The sequence below is a fragment of the Anastrepha obliqua genome, chromosome 4, assembly GCF_027943255.1.
Source record: "Anastrepha obliqua isolate idAnaObli1 chromosome 4, idAnaObli1_1.0, whole genome shotgun sequence".
NCBI classification, from domain to species: domain Eukaryota; kingdom Metazoa; phylum Arthropoda; class Insecta; order Diptera; family Tephritidae; genus Anastrepha; species Anastrepha obliqua.
The window spans coordinates 1,097,537-1,111,552 of NC_072895.1; the positions used below are offsets into that span (position 1 = coordinate 1,097,537).

The window sequence follows — 14,016 nt, forward strand, 5'->3', positions numbered from 1 at the left end:
AAAATGTTGTATACTCACATCCACCTTGCTGCGGAAGAGCTGTTGTCTGTGACTGTTCGGGAAGTAGTGCGGGCAGATTACTTGCATTTGACATTCCCAGAGATTGCTGTTGCTGCTGTTGTGACAGTAGCTGGCCCGAAATGCCTGCGGTAATACTACCACCCGCGACTGGGTGTTGTTGCTGTGGTTGCGGTAAAAGTGCTTGTGCGGATGACACTGTTAGTATGCCGCCAATGGTCGCACTTGTGGAACTAGGAGATGCATTCGTTACTGAAGCAGACGCATTCATGGCCGAAGACGAAATAGTTGAAGCAGCCGATGGTGCTGAACCGCCGCCAGCCACAGTTTCGGAATCCGCAGTTTCTGGAATTGCGGTTTGTGATGATGGTGGTAAAACCGCGGCTGGTAGAGATGACGATTCCGAAGAGGATGCTGGTATCGTAGATGTACTTATGGGAGGAGTTACTGGTGACGTTATCGCCATTACTCCAGAAGTCAATACCGCACCTTCTGCAACGGTTGGGGTTACTGCTCTTGTGCTTTGTGCAGGCGGCACTGGTGAGGAGGTCGGTGTGGGTGGCTCCTCCGGCAATTGCAAAGAATCTTCGTCCATAGAACAAGCACTACCGTGAGCGTGAGATTGATGATATCGAAGTCCATTAGCATGTTTATACTTTTTGCTGCAATCCTGTTCGGGACACTCAAGTAATACCGGCGAAATTGCACACGGCGAGGCAGTCTTACATTTCTTCGTGCTTATTTGTACATTAAGACCAGTCACAGGATTGACGAGGCTCTGAGGCTGTGTAGCTAGACCACCGCCACTTGCAGAGATCGGAATACCACTCGCGTTCGCTACGTTCGTAGTGCACTCTGAGTCCCCATTAATAGGAGATGGTGACTCATCCTTCGATTTTCGTTTCTCAGAACGTGGAGGTAAAAATGCTGTTGGTGATGTACTAGGCGTGGCTCCACCCCCGTTGCCTGATGAAGAGCTACTTGTTATTGTTGTGGTACTTGCAGTACTTGTAGCACTAATAGCAGTACGCGAAGCACCTCGACCACCTTTCGTTGTACCATTTCTCAATTTTGAATGCACCTGCGCATGGGAAAAATATATCTACAAACCATATTAAAATCTAATTAGAGGCGCGAATGTGAGTCTGCCGTAAATACTTACAGAACTACGTGTTTCAGTAAAATTACTCAAGTCTGGTGTAAGTGCGGCACTTCTTCCACGTTTTCCGCGTCCTTTCGGTGTTCGAGAATCTAATTCTTCGGTTGGCGAATCACAGAACCTGAAAATTTTTAAACATATGAAGAGTATTGCCACAATTTCTATTCTTTAGATATATACAATCGCACATCATACAGATACAGTTTACCAATGTACATTTATAGTATTTTGAAAGGGATTCTAAAAATTGTAAACTCAATATTTTGCTGCTTATGAAGGTGCCCAACTTAATATTTAAATCATCTACTTATTGCCAATTTAAATTAATACTTTATATCAACTTCACAGGTTCCCCTAAATCACAAGCGGTGGTGCGGTAAGCATATAACTATGGTCACAAGCAATAACTGCTTAAATCCAAAATCATTTCGAGAAAAAGCATTTTATGTATCTACCGGTATAAATTTATAAGAAGTGTTGAATATTGTTAAGAGAGGTAGGAATTTCGTGTAAATATTGCTTTGCTATCAGATTGAACTTATGCGGTTATTGGTTTCGACTACAGATAAGCTAGCGTTCATACGAAAGCCTTGATCTGAAAGTTGGGTCCATCGCACCACTTTCATTCAATTTTGTACATATTTCATCTGCCAAAGTTTCGATTTCTCTCGCAACTAATTAAAACAACAAACTAATCTAATCTTCGTGGTATTGGCTGATATCTATAGTTTTTTCCATAAATTTTTACATTTGCATAGTTTCAACGTTTGTTAAATTACGGACATTATCCATATTTTTAAGCTAACACGTTTTGTTGTTTATATTTTTTAAGTTAGTACGCAAGAAACCTGGTGTGTTACCCAAGTGTGTGCGTTTAATAATAGGTTTCCACCAAAGTTAGGTTAGGTTTAGGTATCGGTTAGCTTCGTAAATTGTCATTTTATTTTAAAATAATAAATAGTGAAGTGAAGATATAATATATTATTACAAAAAAAAAAAAAAAACAATATACGGTAAAATAAATTCCTTCACGTGTAGGTATATCTAAATTTTCGACTCCAGCAGTCAATTTCCAATCTTCTCCAGACACATACTTCGATAGGGGCTGGGGCTATACCACATTGATCAAAAAGTCATAGGAGTATATTCAGAAAATTCAATACACAAATGTATTCCTCAAAAGTGATATTATCGCCTTCGAATTGCCATGGAGCCATCAGAGCCGTTTTCGATGTTTCCATTACTTCCTGTCGGCTGCTAATACGTATACACGGTAGTGTTTTTTGACTCGATCAAGCAGAAAAACATGGCGAGGCGCCACATCAGGTGAATTTGATGGCAGTTGGGTGCGTTTGCTTCGCTGCTTTTTAATATTCATTCTGTCAAAAAACCGTAATCATCTCGCCTGAGGTCTGGATTGCGTGTCATACTCATAAGACCACGTCTCGTCTCCAGTAATAATGCGTTTTATTAATGTCAGGTCAGTTTCAGCGTTGGAAATCATGTCTTTGGCGATATTATGGAGGTTCTTTTTTTCATGAAACTCGGAACTTTTGGGACCAACTTTGCCACAACACGGCGCTAATCTAAATCATTAACTACAATGTCCTGAACGGACCCGTGAGCAATTTTCAAGTCCTTTGCTAGCTCTCTAATGGTTAATTTGCGGCTATTGATCAACTTTTCTTTCACTTTATCGATGTTTTCAACGATTTCGATGTCGACGGCCTGCCACTATTTTCATCACCCGACGATCATTTAAACTTATTTATTGTGCCTTAGTTAAATATTTATTTTATTTTAAGATGTTTGATTAAAAATTTGAAAATTAAACCAAAAAACCTTTTTCTTTTTCGACTGGAAATATTATATTAATATAAATGACGATTACAATGCGTAAATTTAAGAGAAGGCAGAAAGCAACCCAGTCTAATGGTATTACGTAAATATTTTTCAACGAGCATTCATGTAACGTTTAAACGTAGACTTTCGAAAACTATTTAGAAAAATATAAAGATTTCAGAGGTAAAACTCGTTGAAGGGGTTTTAGGTAAATGGATTGTTTAGCAAAAAGATTTGAAAAAGATATTTACTTTTATATACTTTTTCACATATCTACTATACGAATATATATAAAAAAATAAGGCGAATTTTAAAATTTCGCGGGCTACGTACACTCGACTTTCAATTATAACTTTTTTTATGTTGGTACACTCGGCCGTCGTAGCCGAATGGGTTGGAATTCAGAGAGAGCGTAGCTTCGATTCTAGGTGAAAGACCAAAATGAAGAAAAGGTTTTTTCTAATAGCGGTCGATCCTCGGCAGGCAATGCCAACCTCCGAGTGTATTTCTGCCATGAAAAAGCTCCTCATAAAAAATATCTGCCGTACGAAGTGGGCTTGAAACTGTAGGTCTCTTCGTTTGTCGAACAACATCAAGACGCACGCCACAAATAGGAGGAGGAGCTCGGCCAAACGCCCAAAAAGAGTGTAAGCGCCAAATTTATATATATATATATTAAAGATAAACTTTCATTTTCCATTAGTCGTCTGCCTACGTAATCAATGAAACTTGAGAATGCTTCGATATATACACAAAGTTGAAAAGCAAGTGAGAACGGACACCTCCTGCGACACCCCTTGCTATATTCTCCTGTGTTTTGATATTTGCTATGGTGGTACTATGCCATTGTTTAAATAAAACTTAGTTTTATGATTCTATGATCTATTCGAAAAAAGTGCACGATACTTTTAATATTTTTATGTATTTTTTTAAATTATCAATTCTTTCAACTTACCTAGGTGGAGCCCAGTCATGCCGTGTGCAGTCAAGCAAAGTTCCAACATATGTTTTACCGCGCCATGTAACATTTACAACTAGAACACCGCCTTCGGTCTCGTGCCAAACGATGCCTTCAAGTGTTACGGAAGTTCCCGGCTCACAAGGACCCAAGCAATCTGGTTCTGTTATAGTTCCAACTGAGGTGCCAATACATATGTCAACCATTTCTTTGGGTGAAGAACTCGATGCATTGGAAGAGTCTCCATGTTTTGCCCGTTTGGCGGGTGGAGATTTTATGCCATCTTCAACAACTATATTATTGCTGGATGTGCTAGTACTACTAGCTGACGCTGTTGTTGTACTAGAGGAAGAGTTCGCGGGAACAGAGATAGTGTGGTGCACGGTCGCTGAGATCATACCGGGTGCCATAAGTTTTGCTTGCGCAACAGGAACAATTGAAGTATTTGATTTACTCTCGCTGCTTCCGCTAAGACTGTTCGCAGACGTAATCGACACACTATTACTAAAAGTAGTCGAAGCTGCTGCAGCAGCCAATTGCGCCGCAATATGTGAAGAGATTTTGATATTGCCACAGTTAGTTGAATCTTTACCAGGAGTACCGGGCGCGTTTGGTGCATTGGTGCTCCCAATGGATTGTGGTGTAGTTGTCGATGCTGCTGAAGTCGCCGAGAGTAAAGATGTAGCTGTAACAGCAGCTGTTGTTACTACACCACCAGCAGGTGAACCAACTGATGGAGTAAATACACCAGGTGGCACAGATCCGGATGTTGCACTGCTATTTCCAGCCGTATTGCTCAAGCGTTGTGTTAAAACTGCAATGGATGAATTATTTGCACTTTCAGATCGACGAGTGCAGGTGTGATTAGCGCAAGAACTAGTCGCGCTTCCGTTTGTGGAATCAATGTTACAATGGCATGTGATACCCTTGTCGCTAACACCAGCTAAGCCTTCTTTTTCAGAGGCCACTGAAGCATTTTTCTCCGCTATTAGACGATTGGAATGTGTTGTTTTTTCTTTAGCTTTTTCTCGTCTATGACCTGAACTACCACGCTTATTGCTTTGAGGAGTTACTTGTCCGCTACCCCCGGAGCCGGTGGATCCACTTCCAGAGGCCGGGCTATTACTGTTTATGCTGTTGTGACTATTACCTTGGCTATTGCTATTACTAGTGGAAATATTACTAAGATGTTTTTTATTGCTACCGCTGATATTGGCTACATTTGAACTTGAGCCGCTGCCACTTCCTGAATTTTGATTAGAGCCTCCTGAGCCGCTAGCACCACTAGATGAGGACGAATGCGAATTAGTATTGAGTCCGTTATTCTCATCCAAATTACTCGGATTATTAACACCTATAGAACCATTCTGCTGTTGCTGTTGTTCTGTGGCTTTGACAATTTCATGCTTTGCTTCAGAGGTCTTGGTTCCAGGCTTAGTGCGTTTTATTTTCATTTTAAGTCCCTTGTCAAGTGTCGCTTGATGATCAATTGACATTTTCGCATTCGATTTACCACTACCAGAACCTCCAATACTTTGGGATCCACCCTGGCCTCCTCCTACTCCACCACCCGCACTACTGATATTGCTGCTAGTACCACTGGATTGCGATGACATGCCGCTTGCAGAGCAATTTGATAAATTCGATAGTGAATCGTTTTCTAATGCAGTAGAAAGATTCGAAGGACTCACAGATGAACTTGTGGGTAAGGAAGAATTTGTAAATGACGAGACAAGATTACCTCCCTTTGAAAACCCGGCAAAGGTTGATACCGCTAATGTATTACCCTTTTGGCAGCTATCACTATTACAGGTGAGTGGTGCTTGAGCAGATACACAAGACGATGGTAAAAGCGGCGATGAGGATTTATTAGGGATAGGAACAACTTTGTTAATATATCCACCATCCGTTGAGTGCTCTTTGAAAGTCGACTGCTGTGTTTGATAACTTTTATGCCCGCTTGTTTCTTGATACTTGCTTCCGATATTTGGTAATAACGATGAATTATTTATCGTCTTGCCTGCAATTCCAACCGCACATTTGCTTGATGATTTACTGGAGTTTGGGGGAATCGGAGCAGCTCGTGAACTTTTAACTGAAGATGGATTTTTTTCATTCGAGCTCCCCGAAAAATGCGAAAGTGATCCAGGCACCGACCTTGGCAATGGCAAGCTGGTAAACTTTCCGCCTGTTGTGGACAATGACGTTCGCTTCCCCAAAAGATTATCTGAGTAGGCAGTATTAGCAATTGCTTTATTCGATGTTGTGGATTTTGTTACTGATTTTAAAATTATTGTATTTGCTTCAATATCACTGTTGCCACCACCAGAATTACTTGCTTTGGACAAATTTTGAGCGGCTGTATATGACTTTTCGATGTCTGCGTCCAAATCATCCAACAACTCTGGAATACCACCAATGTCCCATTCGTCTTCGTACTCGAAATTAGTATCTTTAGATTCGCTTGAAATAGATGATGGGGCATAAGTTGACAATGTTGTAGATGGGCCCTCTTTAACTGCTGTATTTACATGAATAGTTTTCCCTGTTGGTTTTTGGAAACAACCCTTTAAGCTTAAGTTAACTCCTCCACTGGATAGTGATGAATTTGATTTTGATGGAACAAGATTCCCTAATGAATGTAGATCATACAATTTTTATTACTTAATTACATAAAATTGAAGAAAAAAAAACTGATCTTAGAATTTTTTTAATTGAATGTTTTAATTATTCTCGTTGAACATCAACTAATATTTAAAACAGAATAATATAAAGTTGAGCTTACTTGAACTTGCTACTTTTCTGTTAACGCTGTGCTTCGTATTATGTTGATACTGATGATGCTTATGAGAAGACGTATTTAGTTTCTTATTTAAGTTCGAAGCGGCTGAATTCGAAGTGCTGCCACTGCTTCCTGCCAAGTTGTTATGCTTTGCGCTTTCCGTAACTATGCTGTTATTAGTGGCCACCTAATAAAAATAATATAGCATTCATACAAAAAATTTAAGATTTATATAATTATAACTAAAAGCAAATATCATAAAAATAATATAAAGCAATATTTTTCAAAGCTAAATAAACAGTACATTTGTTCGCTTTTATGAATTTTTTGCTTATTATCTAAATAAAGTCTATCTTTCACCGCACCCCACAAAAAATCTAACCAGAATGCCTTTGGATTCGCTCTCGCTGTTGTTGTAGCAGCCCACTACATCCTAATTGTTATGCGGCTCTCACGAGGCAAATTTAGGATGGTGATGAGAGATCCCCATGAGGCAAATTAGCGTCCGCCTAAATACTGTCTGGTCCAGTTATGTTTCGTCCTGGATCTCGTCGGTGTAACCGAAGAGATGCTTCCTGACTCGTCTGGCAGGTGGCTCAGGCTCTATGTATGCAGGGGCAACACCCTGGCAGGAGCACCGGGAGCATGGAAGCCTCGTCAAATGTTGCAGCTGAACATCAGCAGACGTCCCGTATTTTAACAAGTCTGGAGTTTCGTCCAATGGGGTTGCTAACGATTGGTATGATACACCATCGACTTTCACCTTTGGCTATAGTTCCCAGGATCAATAGTGGGACCACTCTCCCTGCTTTCCATTTGTCCGGATTTGAGAGTGGCCATGGATAGGTTGAAACCTTTGTGAGATATCCTACTCCCAAAGGACCCAGGTTTTTCAGCAAAGAGTTCACTCGTGCAATTTTATTTAGGCTGGAGGATAAACATGGAATGGTGAATGAATAGTTGAAGCAGTATGCTCCTACAGCAGTAAGCAGAGGTGTCATGCTGTAAAATGGCGACTATTAGTGTTGAATTTCCACAAAAAGTTCTGTTTTGGAATAAATCTTATATTCAGTTGCCTTAGTGCCCAAAACGAAAATTGAAAAGAAAGCAAAGGGCTCCATTTTACATTGTATTACTGCTACAACATTTTATATTTCTCCATATACCTGGTGCACCCCCACATCTGGACAATAAAGAAAAGTACAAAGGTTTTGCTTTTTAAATGTCTAAGTGATCCCCCTTCGATTGAATACACTTATGGTAAGTTCTCTTTTTCCGTTACATTTCAGTTCACGCAACAATTCAAGCTGAATAGGTTTTGTGGACTCCGTAGCGGGTTTGCTATTTTTAATTTATTTAATAGCTGCAAGCTCCATGTATGAAAATCAAGTGACATATAACGGTTGACCCAGGAGCCTTGCTGTTTCAGAGTTCCAGAGGCGAGTTAGACGGGAAGGCATTCCCAAGGCAGAACACACAGGGAGTGTACCGTGGTCCCAAACTGCTCACGCCATCAAGAGAAAAATGCAGCTCTGTCTGATTTTATGCTGACAATTTATTTTGGTTTAAAAGCGATAGGAAACGGAAGTAAGTTACGCTTCACATTATACAATTTCTTTTATGTAGTTCAGTTCGATAACACAAAAATTTATAACTATATATACCCATGTATGTATATGCAGTTATAAACACGGTTTGGAATTCGCAGTTTATAGCCAGAAACGGTAAAATATAAAAACAAAATAAAGTATATTTATGGTAATTTTTTTAGAATGACACAAAAATATGTAAAGAAACATAGCTGATTTGCCATCTTCTACAGGTTTGGGCAAGTGAAGACAAATTTTCAGTTCGTTTCCTTGTTTGCTGTTTCTTCTCTTTACGGGAGAATATTCACTTACGCTCTTAATTAGGATTGATCACTAATTTTTTAACGAACACATCAAAAAAAATTGATCAGAACAAAGGCAGGCCATCGCTCCACGGATCCACAATTCAATTATTAAAAGCTTTTTCGGAGCACCCGGAATATTTTGAAGTAAATTCTTTAAATAAATTGTGAACGATAGCGATAATGATGACAATGTTTTCTACTTTTAGAAATCAACGGGAGCATAACATCAAAAGCCTTGGAAAATGCAACAAGGTTCCGGACTATTAGAAGAGGTCGACGACGATGTTTTCTACTTTTAGAAATCAACGGGAGCATAACATCAAAAGCCTTGGAAAATGCAACAAGGTTCCGGACTATTAGAAGAGGTCGACGACGAGTCAAGTTATTATATATTCGCGCATCATGTACACTGCCCGGATATCCAAATTCAATGCGACGAATACGCAGCTTATGGTCACAAAGAACTTGACCTTTTATAGAGTATATATGTTTTCGGGAGAAATAAGACCATCAAATTCTTTAGTAATCTGCTCTCGGCAGGGTCTGGCCAATATAAATACTTTTCTTTTTCTTTAAGAATGGCGTTCATAGTTTCGGCCATAGTCTAGAAATAAAAAATACAAAATTTTTTTTAAATAATATAATAATTTTTATTGCATTTATAAACCTATATATAAATACTCCTGTTGTTGTAGCAGCATAAACATTCCCCCTACCTACATACGGGGAATGCTGCTGGAGTGACAGTCCTTGGCCGGATATGAGCCCGGTTGTTTCGGTAACGTAGAACCGACTGTGGAAACGTATACTCCTTATGGATATTGCTCAGTCAACGTGATTCATGAAAAATTTCATAGTCTTTAAATAAATTTAAAAGCTGACCAACTGACTCACAATTCGAGATCTGTCTTCAAGATTTTGTAAAATGTTGACTGAAAATCTGCGTGACTTCGGAACGGAATTATGAATAAAAGGGCAACTATAGATAACAGGTTCACAAATGGGTGTAAGGACTGCTAATTCTACAATTTGAATTTCCGTTGCTTGTTTGGCTATCTGAAAATATAACATTGTACTATAAGTGTGTAATGAACAAGCAAATTAATGAAACTTACCATCACGTTTTCTCAAAATCCGCACCATCAACCAATCATTTAAAGTGAAAGTTTGGCTCACGTCAAATAATTTTCTATTCAACCTTGTTTTCGGCATTTTAGTTAATTTTTTTTTTTTTGACGTCACAAGTTTTATATTTTGATTCAGCTGACCATGATTCAATATTGTTATTGAATTATTGCTGCATGAAGCTGACAAATTATAGATTTGCACGATTAAACGAGTGTCCTTAGTGTATTCTGCGGCGTTAGAATAAAACTCAGAAGAAAATGAATGCGTTAGAATAGATTAGAATACATCGAGGTTTGTACTTCGACCTTATGGTCTTTTGGGCCTTCTATTCATCACAGTACCTTGTCCAGACCCACTTTCCCTATTAAACTCAAGATAGACCTAGGCTGGATTGAGCGTATGGGCTTTTTTTCTGGCCGCGCTATTCACTGTATTTCAAGGAGAAGGGCTATATTTCCTGGGATTGGTCGCACAAACGACAAGAATCAGTAAACCAGTATACTGTTCTTAGGTATACCTATGTGCCCTGGAACCCAAATTAGCCGAATTCGATTGTGCTAGTAGATTCAGATTCTGGATACACTCAACAACAGTGAGGACTTAATCTCACGGGATGACATAGCCTGAGTGCCCGCCTGACTGTGGCTCAGAATGGCAATTCCTCCATTCCGAATATTTCTGTCTAAGTTTATCTCTGCTCATAGAAAACGGCATACATTTTCGCTTGAAGATGTTTGGAAAACTACCCTCAACACAGAACGCTGGGTATGGGCCCTATATTCCAGAGCCTATGCCTTCTGGTGGCATGAACCACCTGGCTACCAGTGCAGGGTACATTCCCGGAGTTTTCTTTCAAATGCAAGTCTACGTAGGTAGTCCAGTTTACCTTGTCCTCGAGTTCAATTCTGAACCTTTTTTGATAGCTTTAGTGATATCACCTTGTTGTTGTTGTTGTAGCAGCATAAACATTCCCCATATTTACATTCGGGGAATGCTGCTGGAGTGACAGTCCTTGACCGGATATAAATCCGGGTCGTTTCGGTAACGTAGAACCGACTGTCGTGGAAACGACAGTTACCTCTGGGTAGCTGGTTAAGTCGAAGCTACAGACTCAGTAATTCCATGACATCACTTTTCTTCTACTGAAGCCTTCCCTGGTAATATTCGACGGGGTACACTTGGCTGATTGCTGAATAACTATTTGAAGCGATGTCAGCTCAAGCATCGCCTCCATCGCAGCTGTACGACTGAACTGAACCTTAGTGCTGCCCGCACTGTCGACAGAGTGACTCTCGATGACCAAAAGATATATATGGATTGTTGACGGTACTACTGCTACCACGATAGCTGTTTTTACATTAACGGAATTAGGCAGATTCCTCCTCAGAAGATTTAAAGTAACTCCAAATAATACCTCATCAGGACTGATACTTGATGGACATGATTTCAGAAATTCCGTACATACCCCTGGGCATTAGATAATTCCCGCCTTCTTCACGATGATTCAGAGGAAATTTTCCATTCATTAGGTCAGCAAAAACCGAATCCTGATCATAACTAATCATTGGAGTCAATAATTTTTATTACTTTAAATAATAGTAAAAAAAAAACAACAAGACTTGTACTAGTACCAGCATAAACTATTTATGCAAATTTGAATTTTCTTTGGCAATTTCCATATTTGGAAATACGTTTGTAATGTTCTACGGTATGTAATTATTTAACACTTATTTACTTGTATTCTTAGTACACGTTTACACACTTACATACATGTGGTTCAATGCACATCTATATGTGTTTACTTAATGATATTCAGGTCGATGAAAATTTAATTATATTTTTGGGGCATGAAAAATTGAAAGCGTTGCGCACCACAATGCCCTTTCATAGTTTTGAAGTTCTGATCCAGCTACTAATTCTCGGTCTGAAAAAATTATTTCTAAAGTTAAATATAGTAAAATTGTTAATATTTAATCATCGTCGGATTGTTGACTGGGGCTGGTAGAATATATACATATGTATATGTCTTACGAATATTTAGACATGGTATGTAGAAATCTTTTCATAAACGAGTACTCATAAATTCTATACATCAAGGCTCGCATCAGTATCAGGCGCACGCAACGCACAACCAATATGTATTGAAAAACCCAAGGGACGCTCAAACAACCGGCGCAACGATGCAAGGGGATGTCGATAACACTATTCACATAAATACGCATATAGAAAATTCAACAACAAAAACTCGCATTACAAACGAGCCGAACGTAAGTGGCCCAAGATGAACGCACGAAAACGAATGAATGCCAATGTTACGCCGACCGAAGCAGCGAAGTAACAAATATAATTGTTCTCGTAGTCATTATTGAGCTTTTTTATTTTAATTATACATCACTACTCAAATAATTTTACCAATTGAACTCACTATGGAATATTCAATATTTTCAACAATATTAAATAGGTTGTACGCTATTTGATATTTGCCAAAACATGCCCGTGACTCCAATTCTCAATTTAATGTATCGATACCTGAATAGTATCTAGTCATCACTGTTTCTGCTGCGCACACACGCTTCTCTGCTTTCACTTCTTTCGATTTTTGGCACTGCGACGCTTCTATTCACTATATGTTCAATTTTCAACGTTTAGTTTTTTTCGTTTCAAGATCCGGCCTATGCCGGTTTTTTTCCTACGTCGCATTTAATAAAAACATTTGTATTAAACATTTTTATCCACAAATATCTTTTATACAATTTTCATTTCAACCAATTAACTCAGTCATTACTCGTCTCTTTTTCGACACAAACCGTGGCCTCCGCCAAAATACCAGAGATGTTGTTCGCTGAAACAGTCTTTGCTCGTTCTTCTCCTGTTCATTTTTACGTCAGAATGACATTAGAAGGCGAGAATAAGAAAACATTGCACAGCGTTGCATTTACTATAATTTGTAATAATGGTACTTTTGGAACTGTATGCAATTTTAAAGGCTAGCACGGAGCTCTCCAGCAAAAGTTTGCTATTATTGACGATGTAGAGAATACAGAAAGTGACGCATCCCGACAACCGTAACTTTATTTTTGGCGAATTTGAAAAATGAGTAAAGTTAGAACAGAAAATTAACAAAACTTTGTGTGCAAATGTATGCAGGTGCTGATGCATTGGAGCCTGGTTTATTACACACTTTTGCACATGCATTCCTTTGCATGCAAAGGTTCATTTTTTAATTTTGTACTGACGTCGAAATTCAACTAATGTCGAATTTCAATCAGAATGTAAACGAATCAGATCCCTTTGACATTCAAACCAGCAAAAGAAAAGAAAAATCAAATCGAAAATCAATCACTTTTTGGGAATTCGCCTTAATAAATATATCTCTGTTCAAAATTAGGTTATCTTGGTCTCTTTTCTAAAAAAACAAGTGCGTGTAGCGTAGTACACATAACAGAAGTGAAACTTTTAAAGCAGACAAAGAAAGAGGGAAAGACCCGAGAGAGAATGAGAGAGAGAGAGAGAGAAAGAATATATATCAAAATGAATTCACAACATTTGCAGAGAATACAAATAGACAAAATTTACAAAAAACGGAGAAGGGTCGACCGGTGTAGGTAAACGCCGGACACAAACCATGGCAACAACGCGCACTACTCCGAACGTTTATTACCCGCACAAACGCAGCGATTCCAGGGCCGCAGCAACGGCACAAATTACCGCAAGGCAATACCAATAAATCCGTCGCCGGAATGGGTAGCACTTTATAGTACGCACAAGCACTAGCCAGGAAACGGAAATAAGCGCCAAAAAATAGGCTCAAAAAAAAAAAAAAAGCCAAAAAAATTGGGACCAAAAACGCCCCAAACAGTAGGCACTAAGGAAATATAGTAAATATATATTGAAATAAAGTAGGCACCAAAAATATATTCCCTACAAGTTTGCACCAACAAACAAGCGCCAAAATTAGGCAGTGTTATTTCTCACTACAAATTAGCGACCAAACGGAAAAACTCGGGAAAAATAGCCTAAAGTGTGTCAAAGATATATATAAGGTATAGCTCTCTCTCTCCTTTTCCTCTACGTTATAGCTGTTTTCGCTCTCGCGGAACGAAAATACCCAACACGTTGCATGGCCTTGAAATTTTACTATCCATTCTCGCTCGTCCATCGACGCCTAAGAAGTTTCACTTCATAAATTTCTTTTTGCTGAGAGTATCCATGCTGGATGTTCACAATGATATACA

General features: G+C 39.0%; 1 protein-coding gene across 7 annotated transcripts in view; it reads right to left on the reverse strand.

Annotated features, from left to right (window-relative positions):
• Positions 1 to 14,016, reverse strand: part of LOC129246196 (mucin-2) — a 33,522-nt gene that overhangs the window by 5,771 nt on the left and 13,735 nt on the right. For 6 of the 7 annotated variants that reach the window (XM_054884789.1, XM_054884790.1, XM_054884792.1 and 3 more), the window contains 4 exons: positions 6,763 to 6,946; positions 3,975 to 6,609; positions 1,181 to 1,298; positions 19 to 1,120 (listed from right to left, as the gene is read on the reverse strand). In XM_054884789.1, the coding sequence (XP_054740764.1) occupies positions 19 to 1,120; positions 1,181 to 1,298; positions 3,975 to 6,609; positions 6,763 to 6,946 (4,039 nt within the window). The remainder of the gene's footprint in view (positions 1 to 18; positions 1,121 to 1,180; positions 1,299 to 3,974; positions 6,610 to 6,762; positions 6,947 to 14,016) is intronic. The other variant, XM_054884796.1, reaches the window with a different exon arrangement.